This window comes from Pteropus alecto, unplaced genomic scaffold, assembly GCF_000325575.1.
Source record: "Pteropus alecto unplaced genomic scaffold, ASM32557v1 scaffold213, whole genome shotgun sequence".
NCBI classification, from domain to species: Eukaryota; Metazoa; Chordata; class Mammalia; order Chiroptera; family Pteropodidae; genus Pteropus; species Pteropus alecto.
The window spans coordinates 6,180,114-6,197,952 of record NW_006434829.1 but is presented as its reverse complement, the minus strand read 5'-3'; the positions used below and the strand labels follow the sequence as shown (position 1 = coordinate 6,197,952).

General features: G+C 46.0%; 1 protein-coding gene across 1 annotated transcript in view; it reads right to left on the bottom strand.

Moving 5' to 3' along the window:
* CUX2 (cut like homeobox 2) overlaps window positions 1-17,839 on the bottom strand; it is a 181,757-nt gene that overhangs the window by 76,216 nt on the left and 87,702 nt on the right. Inside the window, 2 exon segments of the mRNA XM_025045507.1 lie at window positions 9,105-9,152; window positions 12,659-12,769. Coding sequence (XP_024901275.1) covers window positions 9,105-9,152; window positions 12,659-12,769 — 159 coding nt within the window.

The following is a 17,839-nucleotide window of genomic DNA, read 5'->3' as shown; positions in this document are numbered from 1 at the left end:
AAGGAATGTGGGCTGGTTTTATCCCTCCCATCCTATATCCTGGCCACATGAAACTTAATCATAACCATGATTGGCATTGTCACTGACAGGAGTGTGTCCCCTAGGCTCTGAGTACCAGGAGAATAGGAACAGGATCTGGGGCTGCTCACTGCCACACCCTGGAGGCTGGTACTTACTCTGGTATTCAGCAAGTACCAAATAAATGTCTGCTGCAGAGTGAAGGTCTCAGTGGAACTGAGAAGGGAAGCAGGGGTGTGCACATGTGTTCCAGGGGAACTGGTTGAAGGGGAAGGGGTGACAACGTTAAATAATCATGATCCTACGGCTCTGTCTCTGGGAGGCTTACATTGCATCAAGCTCTTTACCTGTGTGAATTCTCCAGCCCCCTAGGTGGTAGAGACTGTTAACGTCCCCATTTTATACCCAGGGAGACGAGGTTCACTGAGAACCCCGGCAAAGGACAGAGCCGGGATATGAACCCTGGTCTGTGCAAATGAAGGCTTTTGTAATTTCTGCTCCACTGCAAGTGCCGAATGAATAATTGTGTTCACCTTCTTACTTTCTCAACATTTAGCACAGTTCTTGGCACACAGTAGGTGCTCAACTATTTCTCAAACACAAGTAAATATTTACCACCTCAGCCCCAGCACCTAGCACCACGCCTGGCACATAGTAGGCACTCAATAAACATCGATGAATGAATGCATGAGTGACTGTGTGAATGGCCACATGTCCCATGACACCGGCATGGCTGCTGCACTAGCTTCTGCTCTGCTCGCCCAGCCCCCAGGCAGACATGAGTACTGAGACGCTCGGCCGACAGCACCACGAGATGGATGCGCTCCCTGCGGCCTCATCTCCTCACCGACTGGCCCCACATGGCCTTCCACAATGCAGTCCATTAAAAGGCTTGTAAATTTTCATACGCGAAAGCCGGCCATGGCGTCAGCATAGACTAATTGTTGTTAAATGTGCGGGAATGTTACCGCCACGACGCTGGAGTGATCACTCTTCCCAGCTCGGCCCAGACGCTGGCCCATTCCTCTGCAGGCGGAAAGCTTACAACGTTCGCACAAGGCCAAAAAGCAATTCGTGTCAAAAAGATCAATAATATAAAAATAAAGCATGAGAATTCTAGTTAAAGGGAATGTCATATAAATATGTGGTTCACGTCCATGATTCCAAGATTAAAAAAATCAATCAATATCGTTCTTTAGATGATGTTATTTCTAATGAGAAATACCCGGAACAACTGCAAATAACTGCTTAACTGGGGGGAAAAAGCATTAATAATTTACTTTATAAGGCATATGATATGGAATGAAAGAGGATTGCTGCTGGTTCTTAATTTGGTTGTAATATGGTGTGACAGTTTCAATGATGCTTTGGTGGGTTCTTTAATATTAAATTCAGAAGGATGTTCAGCTCATTAGAAGTTTTACCCCAAGCTGGGCAAGGTAAAGCCAGAGGGGCAAGACTCGGTTATGAGAGCCAAGGAGACCTGCACCCTTGATGTTGTTAAGTCATCAGAAGGGAGGGTGTAGAGAGTGTATGTGTACATGTGCGAGCCGGAGGAAGTAAGGAGGGCAGAAGTCCTCATTGTATCTGACTTAAGCTGCAGGTGACTCCCTGTTTACTGAGCACTTACTATAGGCCAAGTCCTGGGCTGGGTGCGCAGACCTGCGTTTGAATCCCAGCTCCCTGTATGGGGTAGGCTTCCCTGGCAGGTTCTGCTTGAAAAAGCTCGGCAACGATACATCTGAAAGGCATAGGTTTGGCTGAGCAATGAGAACCTCCCCAGCTCTAACCACCTGCAAGTGTCCGATTCAGGCCCTGAATCTGGGATATACATCCTCAGCTCCTCTCGTATCCCCCAGGCCCTTTGAGAGGCTCTGTTCAGCCCTCCAAGCTGAAGTTTGCCTCTTTCATCATCTCCTCTGCTGGTGAAGAGCTGTGTGTGCTTGAGTAAGCGACTTCGCCTCTCTGAGCACCTGGTTTCTCACCTGTAAAAGATGATACCAGCAGCACCTCCCTCGCTGTGTTGCTGAAAGGTGGTGATGCATGAGAGGCAATGCTGAATGCTCCACAAATGTTGCTGGCTGGTGACCCAGCCCGCGTTACCACTCGCCATCGTGTGCTGGGTGCTGAGCCTCGGTTACCTCACCTGAGAAATGGGGGAGAGCAGAAGCCTCCTCATGGGGCTTTTGTGAGGAACCAATGTGACGAGGTAAGTCTCAGTTCGTCTGCTAGCATGCTACCTGAAGTTCAAGGAGTGCTCTCTACATGCTCAGCTTTGTTCTGGGGGCTTTTCAAGTACTGACCCATTTAACTTTCACATCGAGTCTATGAGATGGATACTATTATTATCTCCATTTAAAAGCCAAGGAGGATGTTAACTAAACTTACTGTGATGATCACTCTGCAACATATACAAGTATTGAATCGTTATGTTGTACACCGGAAACTAATATAATGTTGTATGTTAATTAAACGTTGTATGTTAATTAAAAAAGTCAAGGAAACTGAGGCCCAGAGAGGTTGAATGACTTGCTCAGGGTCGAACAAACAGGAACTGGATGAGCTAGGATGCAAGCCTCTGCCAGTCGGCTCTGGAGCCCACTCTTACCCTCATTGCTCATCTTCCTTGGTGGGTCCCACTGGGCAGCGAGGCCACTTCTCCCCAGCCTTGCCAGCTGGTAGGACTACACATATCTAATGTCTGTTGTGGCTCCGAGGGGACCCCACTTACAAAAGAATGGTCATGCCAGTGCTGGCAGCGACAAAAAAAAAAGGTAGTTTGGGGAACGAGAGAATTATGACATCAAAGAGCAAATAATGATAAAAGGCAAAAAACAAAAACAAAAACAAAAACGGCTATAATTAAACTGCAGCTCATAGGGAAGTACAGGAATCCTGCAGGCAGATATAGGGTAGGAGAGGAACACAGGGACCAAATCAGGACATGGCATGCAGGGCTCGGTGAGGGACTTGGGGGCCAGGCCAGAAGGGACATGCCCGTCTCCGGTGATCTGGACTGTGAGGACAACCTCCGTGCCCTTCTGAGGCAGCTCAGCTGCAGGAACATGAACTGACCCCTTGGAGATCTTGTCCGGGTTAGGATCCCTTTCCCACCCGCAACTGCCTGAGAAGGAAAAGCAGGGAGTCTTTAGTGTCTGGAGATGGGACAGACAGTGGGGGAAAGAAGATGACTTCAGGCTCTAGGTCCTGGATGTGGGCAGTGAGCAGGGGCTCGGGTGGGGGTGTGGGGGTCAAGGAGGAGGTACAGGGGTACAGTCTCCTCCTTTCAGTCATCTTTGCTCCCTGTACTTCACCATGCCATCTGATTAGCAGCTAGAAGGATCCTGCTAAAACCGGAATCAGAGCTGGTTCCTCCTCTATTTTGAAGTCTCCCATGGCTCCCACCTCATTCAGAGTCACAGCCAAAGCCCTTAAAGTGGCCCCAATGCCCTGAAAGATCTAGTGCATAAAGATGACTAATGCTAAGTGCCACACTGGATAAATATAGGGGCCATGCGGTGGTAGGGGCAGAGAGAGCTCAAAGCCTGACCAGGGGGTTGGGTCTTTCAGGGAGGAGCTTCCTTACTCCCTGAGTATCTGACCTTTGAAAAGAGTTAATTGGGCAAAAGAGATGGTGCAGGGAGGGCATTCCAGGCAGAGAGAACAGCGAGTGCAAACACGCTGAGGTGTGAATGAGCTGGGCCATCTGGCCAAGGGTAGAGGCAGGCAGGGGCCAGATGACGGAGGGACCTACTGGCCTTAGGGCTTTCTCCATCCAACGCCACCCCACAACTCCTGCCTGAATTCTTATGCCCCCTTAGTTCCTGCCCTGCCTCAGGTACAGACTTGGACAATGGGTAGATGTCAGTCATCTCCCTGAGCCTCAGTTTCTTCATCTGTAGAAAGTGGATAATCAGAGAACTACTCTGATAGAAATATCATGAGAACACATGAAATTACCAGTAGAAAGTATGTAGCACAAAGTAGGCATGCAATAAAAATCACTTCAGGAGACTTCTCTCCCAGAGGCAGGGCCCGCCTCCAGTGCCAAGCCCGACTACTTATTAACTGACAACAAAAAAACGACTGGGTCCTGTGATGCTCAAATCAGGAGGTGGAATGTGGGTGCCCTGGCCTTTGCTCTCTCTTCTTCTTTCGTGTTGGTCTGGCCAGGATCTGATCAACCACCAGGATGCTGGCAGGCGGACAGGTCAAAAGAAGGGAATGTACAGCTCTCTGCCCATGGCAAGTGAGAGGGACTCAGGGTAGGCTGAGTTCAGCACCTTTGGCCGGTGAGGTCTGCAGGGAAGGGTCTGGGGTACCCCAGATCACAGCAGGCCATGATGCCTTACAGCTTCAACAAGGGTGGTACCCTTAAAACCCATGTGAATCAGACTGGCTAGGTTTCTTCACCCCACTTTACAGATGGGATAGTAGAGGGTAAGTGACTCTGACTAGAGTTATACATATCTATTTGCTGATTGACTGACTGAGTCATTCGCTCATCCAACAGACATCCACCAAGGCTGGGAGCTGTTAAGCCGGTGGGCACGTCATGCTTTGCTACCCACAGGGCGGCAGCATGACTGCCAGGCAGCTAGGGCCTCTACTTGGTACTGGCATGGGGTCGTTTCCATCACATTCTATTGGTCAAAGCAGACTCAGGCCAGATTCAAAAGATAGAGACACAGGCTCCATCTCTCTCGACAGGGGCATGTCAGGACTCAGTGCAGACGTGCATGGGGTGGGTGTTGTGCAGCCACCACGGGGATGGGTGTGAATTGAAGCTCCATAAACAAGTGGAACCTCTGGGAGGAAGCTCTCCACATGACTCCTGGAAGTAGTTTCAGTCACTGGGACTGGCCTCCAGGGATACTCCTGAAGGGCAGGAGCGGTGTCTTACTACCTTCCGACCTTTCACAGCCTTCAACCTGGAGCCTAGCACACAGCAGGTGCTCCACAAGTATTTGCTGAGTGGACTTGCAAGGTGCCAAGTAGAAGGGTGGTCTTTCTGGGTGTGGTACAAAGGCTTGCCCTCTCCTACACAAAGAGGGGTCAATTTGGCAACAGACTGTGACCTTCACTGGGCCTAGCACTTAGAACACCACGTGGTATGCAGTAGGGTCTCCGTAAACGTTTGCTGAATGAATAAATGATTGCAGGGACTCAACTGATGATGAATACATCTCTTGGTAAGTAGGCATCTTGGTCTCCTCTCTAAGCTCTAAGAAGGTGGTCATGCCACAAAGATCCTTCTGACCCTGAGAGGGCATGGAGAGAACATCTCAGACTCGTGTGACAAAACGCACCCACGACGATGAGAACAAATGACTTGCCGGTGACTTGGAAGAGGATTTCACTGACCCTCATGCTATCCTATAAGCTGTCACAATTTACAGACATGAACAGTGGCTCAGAGATATGAAGTCACTTGCCAAAGTCACATAAGCAGTGTTAAGGTGGGTCTCAGACCCTGGTCCTCTGACCACCACACTCTCCTGCCTTCCCTGGGGGTCAGAGGCCACGTCAGTCCCCTATGTTCCCAAACTGCTGTGTTTCTATCAGGCCCAGGTGAATGCATCTGTTTCAATTCAACCAAAAGGGCTTGCCATCTGCAGGCCACACTCCCTTCACGGTGAGAGAAGGAAGCACAGAAAAAATACCCAGCAGTGGCCCTGCCTTCTTCCTGCCTGGGCCAGTGCACACAATCCTCAGAAAAGTTTCACCTCTGGTTTAGCATAACAAAACTTTTAATTTAGATGTTTTCATCTCTCTCTCCAAGTAAAAATAAGTTTAAAATAATGACTGTAATAAATGAAGGTAATTAATTGTAGTTTGTTCCTTTACTGTCTAGTCAGCTTAATTTTACCTTTTCAACTAATAATGAGAAAATAATTTTTGTGCTCGGAGGGTTAATGATATGTAACTGCGAGAACTGCTAATTGCATGTTGCAATCCATCCATCAACAACCCCATCTGTGCGACTTGATTATGTTTGCTAAATTATTGCTTTGAATTATCTTTCATAAAGCAACTTTTGTAATTAGCGGGGCTTTCGTCTTGCTCTTTTCTCTGCGAGCAAGGATATTCAAACTTTGGCCATTTCAAGCTGTCTCCATTAAGCCACCTTCACTGGCTTCTTTGTTTCCCTGAGCAGGGGGAATCAAGGCTGTCCTTTAAGCAATCAAGGCGGAGAGGAAAAGCTTCCTTGATTCACAGCAGGGCAAATTCACTTCCTCTCTGCCCCCCTCCCACCAGCACGGGTAGGCGCGCACGCACACACACACACACACACACACATACACACACAAAAGGAAAGAAAAGAATAGAAAGAAAAGACCCCCTCTCATATATAGTATGAAAAGATAAAAAGGATGCCTAGATTCTGTATACACCGCGGCTGGCAGAGTGAAATTAAGGGACGAACCTGAACATGTTATATTTCAACAAGAGGCCCGCCCTGGGGAAGAAGGAAAGACGGTATGATATTCAGCCCTGGCGTTTTATGGGCTAGTTTATGTGACTCAGGAAGGTGTTTGCCTCAGGGAATATTCCTGGGAGGTGATTAATGCCCACTGGGGAATCCTCAGCCCTGAGCCCAGAGCCTAGTAGATCGTGAGAGGGAAGCAGCATAAAGGATGAACACTCATTAAAAAAATTAAAATGAAAATCAAATTTGGATTATGAACGGCCTGTGTGTGTGCAGTTTGCTCTGGGTGAAGAAGATGCTTTTTATTAACACCTTTCTCTGGCGGCGTGTCTCCCCCGAGGCGCGGGGAGGGACATGGCTGCTGCAATGGATTAGTCAATAGATCATGAGGAAAGCAGGAGTTTCGGGAATAAAACTCCAGACAAATGTAGTCTTTTTGGTACATTAAAGGGACAATGGAGAGCCCTCTTACGAAAATTAACGAAGTTCTTTGAAGATCCCCAGCTTTTTAAACAGTGTCTATTTAACATGCTGCATGAGTTTGGTAACGAGAGTTCAGCTTTGTCTCTCCTTCTGGCCCCCTTAGACTTTCTCACCCCCTACACTTACTGAGCACCAACTGTGTGCCGGACACCCTGTCAACTGTCTCCATGAGACTTACTTCTTTAAATCCTTACTGTTGGCCACATTTGCCAGAGGAGGAAAGCTGTAGCTCTGACAGGTTAAGGCACTTCCCCAGGCCACACAGCTGGTGTAAGCAGCAGGGCTGAGACTCAGGGCAGACCTGTCTGAGTCCTATCTGCGTGTGCTTCCCACCACCCCACACTTGAGTCTTCTCTGGATCATCACCCAAATCTTACGTTTAACTCTTTCTCCTACTGAAAAGATGACATACGTCATGCCTTTTTCCTATAGTGACAGAAAGGCTCCTTCTTTTGGATAAAAAGCCCTGAAGATCTAAGAAAGAGGCAGATTCCAATTCTGACACAGTAAAGGCCAAATAAACCTATCTTGGAGGTCATGATAATAGGAATAACAAAATAACCAAGACTCCTTACAGGCAACGCAACGTTCTAAGCACTCCGTGGGTATAACTTTGTTCTTCCTCAATCACAACCCTATGGCACAGGTGTAATTATTATCCAATTTTACAGATTTTGAAACAGAGGCACAGATAGGTCAAGTAAATTCCCTAAGGTCAAAGAGCTCGTAACTGGCAGAGGCAGGATGCAAACCCAGGTGGACTTGAGTCTGCTCTTCACTCCCTAGAAGCGCTCTCTGTGCCAGGCATTACATTTAACCCCTTCTCTGCATTACATCTCAGTTCACCCTCAAAACAACATGAAGAGATCTGTAGTGTCTTTATTCCCATCTAACAGGGAAACAGAGGCTCTGAGTGGTTAAGAAAAGCTCTACCACGCAAACCAAGCAATGGAACAGCGGAGAAAGTGACACTCTGTACAAAAAGCTCAATGTCTGTCTCTGGGTTGGGCAGAAGGACCAGCTGCTTGAGAGGGCTTGTGTGCTGGGTGCCCCTCACAGAACCAGGACTTGGCAGATGGGGACCTCTTTTTTAAAAAAACACAGTTATGACAACACATTTCCAACATTATTGGTCTTTCTTTTTTTTCTTTTCCTTTTAGCTCAGGCACCTCACAACCAAATGAATCAATATTGAATGGCCCTATAAATAAATAAGCACATCAGTCAACTCAGTAATAAAATGAAGGGATGAAAAATATGGAAATCAGCGACATTTGTGTAAATCCAGTTATTGTTTACTTTAATATTGCCTTATGCACTTATGCGATTCCAAAGAGACAGATTTAAAGTAATGTGGCGCTTGGCGGATGACAGACTTAAAATGTATCTCTGCCAGCAAGCTCTGAGAAGGGCCAATCCTTCCAGGGTCCTGCCTGAATCCAGAGGAAGGCTGCGAAGGAAGAGCCTCCTGAAGATGGAACATTTGAGAAATGGCTTCCCTTCCACTCCCCTGCCTCGGTGGAATTCCATTCTTTTGCTAGCCTACCTTCTGTAACAACCAGACAAGTGGATATTCTCAGAGTCCTGGTCACAAAGCTAAGTCAAGAAGAAAAAAGAGGGGGGTCTATCCCCATCCCAGGCTCCAGGGAGGCAAGAGAAATGACTGGCTGAGGACAGCGCTGCTGCTACCAAAGGAACTAGGTAGGGCCCGATGGGTGGACAGAAAAGAATGTGAACAATGTTGACTTTATACTCAGAGGTTTGGTTGGTAGAGATTTCAGGACAGGCTGGTAAGTGTCTGGACTTATCTGCAAGGCTGCCTTAGATGATCAGAGTAGAATGCCACGGGAGAGCAAATGTCATTGAGTACAAACCTCCAAAAATGAGAAACCAGCCTGGAAGGTGAGGTGGTTTGTTCAAGGTCATAGATATTATATGTAACAGAGCCAGTGTAAGGCTGGGTAACGTGGAGAGACAGATTTCTGGGGCTCAGACGCTGGCATCCCATCCAACACAACAGAGAACCCACACTTCTCACAACACTGGCTGATTTGGAGAGAATGGGGCAGGGATGTCTCTCCCAAACTCCAGAGTCTGCTGGCCTCCTCTGGAAGCTCTAGTGGGATAGGAGAGGGAACTGGGTTTGGGATGTGCCATGGGCTTTGGGTCTTACCTCAGCTTGGAAGCTTTTTAATACAGGAGCCACCATCTCTCTGATTTCCTGAAAAAGAGATCAACGAAGAGTTCACCACAGTGCCAGGTAGGACACCCATGGCCCCGCGTGCAGCTCATTGTTGTTCCCCAGGTCAGCATTTCCCAAACGTGTCCCATGGGACCTGCGCTCAATGGAATTTTGTAAGAGTTCCTCATGTATATGTCTACACACAGACAGACACTCATTCACATACTCATTCACATACATCCACACCCCCAACCCCTACACAAGGGGACATATCAAGCCCAACATCAAGTTTCTTCCTTACAGGACTTTTTGGAGCATTTAATATAATGCACACTGGGGATTTCTGGAAGAGGTACAGAAAAAGTAGCATTTCCCAAATGGATTTGATTATGGAATGCCCTTCGATGCAAAGTAACTGTGGGACTGGTGGTCCATCATGGGGATACTCTTTGGAGCAGACACTGGAGAGGTGACCTTATTTCTCCACACCCAGGGTCATGTTATCAAAGTCCCTTCATGAAAACCTTCTGTCCTTTAGGCATGGTTTAGGGGCTGTCTCCTTCAGATGGCCATCTCTGTTTCCCCACCCAAAATTTTAACATCACTCCGTACTCATCTCTCCTTCCATATTAGAATATGCAGTTGCTGGGGACTTGCCTGGGTCACTCCTCTCAGCACCGATCTCAGAGGAAGAGCTCTGTAAATGTTTGATGAACTCTATGGCACTGGGCTGTCTTCAGAAGGGAGCCTCCTATTTCTGGACCCTAATTTCCTGCCTTTCACAAGTGACCTTGAGGTTCCCAGCCCCAAGGGCTCCCCTGGTGGACTCCCGTGAGTTCTCCCTAGCATGCAAGAGAGAGGCTTTTAGGATCAAGTGTCTCAAGATTCCAACTCTAAATGCTCCAGTTTCCTCTGAGACCCACTGATGACTCCCCCAACTGGTGTCAGCCATGGCCTACAAGAAACCCCTGTAAAAGGAAGTGCTAGAGGGGGGCTCCAGAGTATGGGGGCAGCAGAGAGAAGCAGGAAAGGAAGAGATGGGCAGAATACATATGTTCAGATAAAAAGAAAAATAAGGTTGTGTTGCTTTTGCTCTGGAAAAGATCCCTCTTCTGGATCCTGGGTTCCCCTCCTCACTGACCGTGTCTCCCAGGGCTTCTCAGAGCCACTGACATATATGCTGGGGATCTTCAGGAGGGACATAGGGAGTGCAAGTGAACCTAGTGGATCGAGTCACAAGGAACCACAGGCACGCGGGCTGAGCAGTGGAAAAGGAAACATGAAAACCTACGTCATAGGTTGTAAACAAATGCTGGCAGAGGCCAAGGCAAGTGCACAAGGGAGGCAGGCTGGGAGGTCCTGTGGCAGATCTTTTGGGGGAACATAAGTCTAACAAGGTGGCTCTTTCTGGTGACTGTCACGTGGGCATGGAGGTCCCATGTGGTCAGATCTACCAAATAGTTCAAAGATACCAGATATCCAGGTTTGGGGGTAAAATCTTCTGAGATGCTAAACAGTGGCAACTTCCTGTAAAATTTACAAGACTTTACAGACTAAATAAAATATTTGGGCATGAAACTTCCGGTTCAGGTTCAGGAAATATCCGTGTCAGAAGGGGCTCAAGAACCGACCCTCCAGTCCCCAGAATGTACCGAAAGGGAGACCGAGGCCCCGAGTGGGGCTCACTTGCTCAAGGTCCTGCAGCGCGGAGAGGCACAGCTGGGATCTTGTCCACAGAATAAGCCTGGAAGGTCGACAGACTCCCCAGACTCCCCAGACGAGCTCTTCTCACAACCCCACACTCAAGTGAGTTTCAGGGATTCAAACTGAGGCTCCCTGGGAGGGGGTTGGTGGGACTCTGGGCCAATGTCCTGTCTGCTTAACCCTTGGGGAAAGATGAGCGAAGGCATCAGCAGGACATGAGCTGGGCACCAGCCAGATGATGTTTTTAAATAAAGCCTTGGCATGACTCGCCCCATCAGGAGAGACTAGTTCCAGAAATGAAAATTTTCAGAGGCACGACTATAATAGGAATGGAAACTTATTCCTCCTAATTACATAATTGCATAATTATGCAGTATTAAAATTATGTAAGCCAAATTTGAGGCTTAAAACCTGGCCTGGATTTCCCTCCTCACCTGGGGACTCCCATGTGACCTGGGGGAAGGACAAGATGGAGGGCTGTGAAGATCCAGGGTGCTTTCATCTCTGCTCTGGTACTCATTCTGGGCAGAAAAATCAGTTTAAAGACCAAGCTGTTCTCTGTTCTAGGAGGGAAGGGAAGGTTGCTCAGTGTCACCATTCTCAGCTCCTGGAGTCAAACCAAAGGCTTGATTTGGCCATTCTGAAGCCGCAATATGTGAAGCACACTCAGAGCTGAGATTCCCGCCTCCTCTCTAAGCACATCCTCCCTCAGCTCCCTAACCTAAGATTTCTTCCAGGCTTATTCCATGGACAAGTTCTAGCTAGATCTCACTTCCCTTTCTTGCCTTGAAGAACCAAAGATATTTACGACTTGCGCGAGGAGGATTTCACAGCTAAGGGACCAACTTCTCTGCTCATGTGGCCCAATTCCTGGGTGGGCCTGCCTCTTCTCCATCTTTCCATGGATTCCTCCTCCAACAGCAAGATGCCAACAGGACCCTTGGATGATTCCAACAGGCAGAATGGAATCACCATCTCCAGGTCTGATACCTCCAGAATGCTGGATCCTGCTCCAGCCCTCCTCCAAGATCTAAGCAACCCCAGCAGGTTTGGATAGAGCGCTCAAGTAACCTCTGCTGACTGGAGAAGCTGACCAGTTGACTTTGGGTATGGTCTAGGTCTCTTTTCCACAACAGCTCTGATGTATCACATTCCTGCCAACATTATATGGAGTCAGAAGGCTTTATTTTTCCTATTTGTCTTTACTTTATCATTAAAAAAAGAATAAGCAGCAGCAGACTGACTCAGAGGAGAGAAAGGAATTCACACATTCACCACTGTAAAGAACAGAAACAAGTCCTTTCTAGTCTCTTACCCTGGGGGGCCTTTACATTGCTTAGGGCTGGTCATTATCTGGACCACCCTCATGGCAGCTGGGAAAGACAAAGCTGGTGGCTGGAGTTGTAAGGGTGGGGGTGTGGGTGTGTGTGTGGGGGGGATGTGAGGCAGTTTCAGAGATGGAGGAAAGGACCTAACGGGGTGGCTATAGCTGTCATCTCCCAGACGCCAATGAAAAAGTAAAATAAAATCAAGAACTCTAGACAAATTACTTTTGCCATAAAGGCCAAACATCTGACTTAGATATGAATGCAGGGAGTAAACAGATGTCTTACAGTTGACTTCGGTGGAGAGGCGTCCTGCCTTCACTTTAGACAGCAGGGCTGAGCTGAGCACTACTATACCAAAAAACCCGGAAAAGTTGGAAGCTGTAATTTTTCTTTAGGGCTAATTAGCTTCTTTTCTTGTTAGTCACTTATGTCTACAGTTTTCAAAATATAGTTTGAACAGAGAAAAATCTGCATTCCTACTGAGTTAATTCTATAACAGCAAATATACTGTACCTCAGGTACATTTTTCTTAAATTCCCGGCGGAGTTCAATTAAATGTTTATGAGAATGTTCACTCTCCTCCTGCCGTGCAGACAGCTCAGAAGCGACGGAATTAAGCTCCTTCTGGAACAATAAAAAAAAAAAAGAGAGAGAGAAAGATTTTTTCCCCTCCTTTTCTTTTTTAATCATTGTACAAAACAGTATTCCGAACAAGTTTTCTTAACTTACAAAGCTGAGAAAAGACAGAATATTGACTTCTGGCACAAATGAATAATTTACGAAACTGGGGATGCAACCAAAAAAAATCCAGGACAGCTTTTTATTTTTTTTTGCTGGCTGGAAGTCAGGTCAGATCAATAATCTCCCATAAAGTTGGGTGGAGTTGTTTTCTTCATCTCTTCCCCACCCCCTGCCCCACCTCTTAAATTTCCAAAGGAGTGATGGCATAAGCTTGTCAGTAACTGTAGAAAACATCTCCAAACCGTGTCAAAATAGTAAAGTGTGGCATATTGTATGGGCATATTATAGTGTAAGAAAGTGCTGTCGACAGCTTTCATATATCAGAGGTGGGAACTGTTCCAACTATGACTTACTTACACTTAAAGGTTCATAAATACGCCTTTTAAGATATAGATGGCTTTTTAATTTCAGTAGATTTTGGAAAAATGAAGGTGCCAATAAGAAGCAAGCTGACCTTTTGTGTATCCTGCAGTAAATCATTTAAGGTTCACTTCAAGTATAAGAAATATTTCACTGAAGACTCTTGGATTCAGAAGAAATGGATTAGAAGGTGCCTTGCCTGCTTATGTGCAATGAAGGTGTCAGACCAGGTTTTCATAGGACATACCATTGAAGGGAAAAAAGAGTAAGGGATTTGGAAGCAGGGGAGGATGCTCCTGCTCACACACGTCACAGACAATATTTGCTGGTCGTACATGTATATTTGATCACCCCTCTTGTAGCTTTCTTCACTTTAATGGTGGTAGTTTCACAAGGGGAGTACAATTCACCATGAGTTGTCATGGATTTCATTTGCATAATTCAAGAAATGCTATGTTTATGTGGTCTGCTGCCTTCTTGCACCATCCCGAGATGGGCTTTTTTTCTGGACCATAACTCGAGGAGCATTTCTGTATTTATCACTCGATTATATCTGCAGCAATCAAGCCCTATAATTTCCTAAATCCGGTGATGCAATAAATTTCTGCAATCAGATTTATTAAAAACACACACGCAGATGCGAGAGTGTATTTCTAGGGTGAACTCTTTAATCTAACATATGTATAATGAGGCCCAGCACCGTGCTGAAAGACCCCATTTGTCATTGCTAATACGCATTCATCTTGCACACACAATGAAACACTTTTACCATTAGATAATGAAATAAAAGTACTATTAACCCACTGCAAATCCTTTTCCCTCTAAGAGACGAAATGCATGGTAATTGTCTTATATCATGTCTGAGAGTCGGTAAGTCTGCTCAATAGCAGTTCACCACAGCACCATAAACCTCATACCCATCAGAGGCTGGAAAGCCTACCCCAAACTGGGGATATGTTTCCCTGCCTATGGAGTGTTTGGGAGAATTGGGTAGGAAATTTCTGTTTCTGGAGAAATGTCTAACCTCTTTGCAGAATCATCAGACTAGAAGGGATAAGGTCGAGGCACAAAGGTAGTGATTAAAACAGGACGGAAAGAGACAAGAACTGTGGTGCTCTCCAAGGTGCTGAAATAATTTCTATGCCACAGCAGGGGGTACACCAACTTCAAGGCTTAGGGGCTTAGGATCCAAATGCCCTGTGGAATTTTGAGGCAGGTGAAAAACAAGGTGTCGTGAGAGAAACATAAACAGTTTCTAACAGCCTGCTAAGATGACAGAAGAAAAAAGGGAGACTTCTGGTTTATCATCATTTAAAAATAATCACAGTTTCCAATAAAATAAACCACAAGCAACCACAACCAAAAAAATCAAGTGACTGGGGAGAGATCTGTATTTGCAGCAACAGGACTAATCGAAGGTAGACAAACACCAACCAGGTGGTACAGCCAAGTGGACAGAACCTCACTTGGCAGGAGAGAAGAAACTGGAGTGTCGTGGTATGAGCTGTGGCAGAGTGCTCACAGTTGTTCTTAGTTTTCTTGTCTATCTTAAAGTCAAAGATGTGATTTTACATTGCTGCAGGACAATCAGAACTGAGACTTGAGCTGACATCATTTGGTTTTGGATTATCATGTACCTGACACTATGTTCTTATCTCTGTTGCACCATAGCAACCGATATACTTGGTGTGAGCTGGCCTCGGACTCCTCATTTAAAACATCCAACCGAGGCTCTGAAAGAAATCTCAGAGCAGGACAAGTCCAACCGCCTGATGTGTGGTACCAGACAATTACACCATGCAGGTACACTGGCTCCCTCTACCCAAACCTCCCAGGCTGCTGGTGGGTGCAAATCTGTCTGCTGTGTCCACACTACAGAGCAGAGGTGAGATCAGGCCAGGGAATGTCAGCAGGGCCCCAGCCTTGGCCTCACGCAAGCCCAGCTCTTGGTATCTTTCCTGTTCAGCCCTAGACGAGCAGACGATATGACTGATCTTCTCAACTTTGCCTAAATATGCTCATCTTTCAACCCTAAATTCTTGCCACATTTCTATGGTAAGCTCACAAACAACAACGACAACAATAATGATCGCAACTACCATTTATTGGGTGATTATATGTACCAGGCACCATGCTAAGCTCCTTGCATACATCATCTCATGTAACAAACAATGTATTTGTTAGGTGATTCAAGCAGGGACTAAGAAATAAATTAGTTAATTCTAATAATTCAGGTGTGGATTATGTCCTTGGTGGATTATAAAAGCAAAATTGTAATGCCCTTCTCTTCATAGGGCTTCTGCTTCATTTCCCCACTAGCTGGGGGGACATTCAAGGAGCTTGTTTTAAATGCTATTAATGTGAAAAGCATCAAGTGCAGTACCAAGTGTTCAATAAATGTTGGCTGATATTAATCTTATATTTAGATAAACAGAACTCAGAAAACACCCCACTAGATCAGTGATTGTAAGAGTTTAGATTTCACAGGTCAGTGAAACTCTCACCAAAAAAGACAAAGAAAAATAAGAGGACCGACAGAGTATTGCCAAGTTTTATTGTATCAAGCAAAAGCATTAAAAAACCACTCTCTCTCTAAAACACAGGATATCTGAACATCAATGAAGGCAAGTGGGCCAATGACAGAATCAACAAGCCTTTAAAAATAAACATATTTAAAATAAAAAAGCTCACGGCACTATATTTATTTCGAAGAAACGGAAAAAACTCTCATCAACATAAACCAAAACTAATCTGCAGTGGAGTTTTAGAAACGAGAGTCTGAACCACCAGGCACAGAACAGCTAGCAGGGCCTCTCCTTTGATGATCAAGCAGAACTTGGGATCCTCTCCCACCCCTGCCCCCAGCCCCCAACCCCCAGCCCTAGGGAGCCATGATTAACAGAGCCCCAGACTTTGGGCCAGGCCCAGTCGGGGTGGAGACTCATCTGATTAACAGGCCATCAGCAGCAGACAGACAGCCCGGAGCCCAGCGAAGACCATTCAAATAATGATCATCATAAACAGCCCATTTGCAACTAAAAAGAAATAATTTTAATGAGCTTGAAGCAGATGATAGATGCAGCTGAGGCTCGGGCCAAAGCACAGAGAGAAAGGAAGCTGGGATTGAGCTGCACCCAGGACCAAGAGGAGCGGGAAGAAGCTGTGTGCTGCTCATCCACCATAAGTGCCCACTGCCCGGAGAATGCCCCTCACTCTCTAGGGTCTGCCATCATCAGCGTGCTGGGCAACCTTGGAACTTAGACCTCCAAGACACTCAGAGTCACAGAATGTATGAGCCAGAAGGAACCTTTGAGTTGTCCAGTCTATCACTGACCAAATTTCAACTACACATACCCCTCTGCATGTGTTTTGCCATATTACTATTTAGATAAATTTTTATTTAATATTTAACTTCAAATTGACTTCTATTTCTTTCTTTCTGATTGAGACATGCATAGCTTTAAGTTCAAAATTCTATTTTTAGATAGAATTTTTATACTGCTCAGATTGAGGTATAAAGTGTTCACATTCCTAGCACCTCAGAAGTCTCCGTTGTTTCCCCCACTATTCTGACCCTAGCATAGAAGATAAATTTTGCTTGTTCTTGATCTTTACATAACAAACTCCTCTTCTTTAAACCTAAATAAGTGCATTTGAAAAGGAAACTTTTTTTATGACTAGAGAATCCTGTGCCATAAACAGATAGTAGCTGTTAAAATAAAAGTATAATGAAAACGAAGCACTGATGTCTGTCTTTGTTATAAAAGGAGGTTGGTAAGCAACTGCTGGAGAGCAGTTAAGGTGCTGTAGTACCAAACAGAGACTTTCCTCCTGTTGGAATACGGAGGAACAGAAGAGCACTGAGAAGGTATAACTGCTCCTCCTAACATGAGTCAATCCTTTCTAAAGTCAGGTCTAGTTACTGCTAATCATCATCTCACGTCCCTTCAGTGGGTGTATGCCCCACACTTTAGCAAACACTAACTGAATCAGATTCTCCCATTTTAAAGATAAGGAAAAAGGCATAGACAAGTTAGGCTACCTGCCCAAGCCACACAGCTGGTTAAGGGGTTGGATTTCCTCAGAGGGGAGGGTGGGCCTTGGGTGGGGAAGGAAAACTGTTGGTTATCTATGGGGAGGCAAGTTAAATGTTCTTAGTTCAACTGTGTATCCCCAATCAGAAGGGACTGGGAATCTTACAAGAATACTTAGTTTTGCAAGAAATTTAATACCTGATCCCAAAGTGTCAACTATGTACAAAGCTTCGAGCCGGACGCTGTGTTTTTATAGGGGAGACACACATAAGATACAGTATGAGCTGTGCATATGAATGTCAGTTCCCTCAACATATGCCCACGCTCTTCTCAGCTCTGAAGACACCCCACACGCAGACATGTCTCCCTAATACCAACTCTCAGAAGAGACCTTCTAAAAAGTATGCAGTGATTGCTGGGGATTGGGGTTGTGGAAGCGAGGAATTCAGGTGTTTTCATGCTTTGAAGGGATTTCATGAAGGGAAACAAAATCTTTCTCCATGTCCTGCCTGGGCTCAAAACCCTCATATGGCTCTCCACTGCCCTAGGAACACCTCCA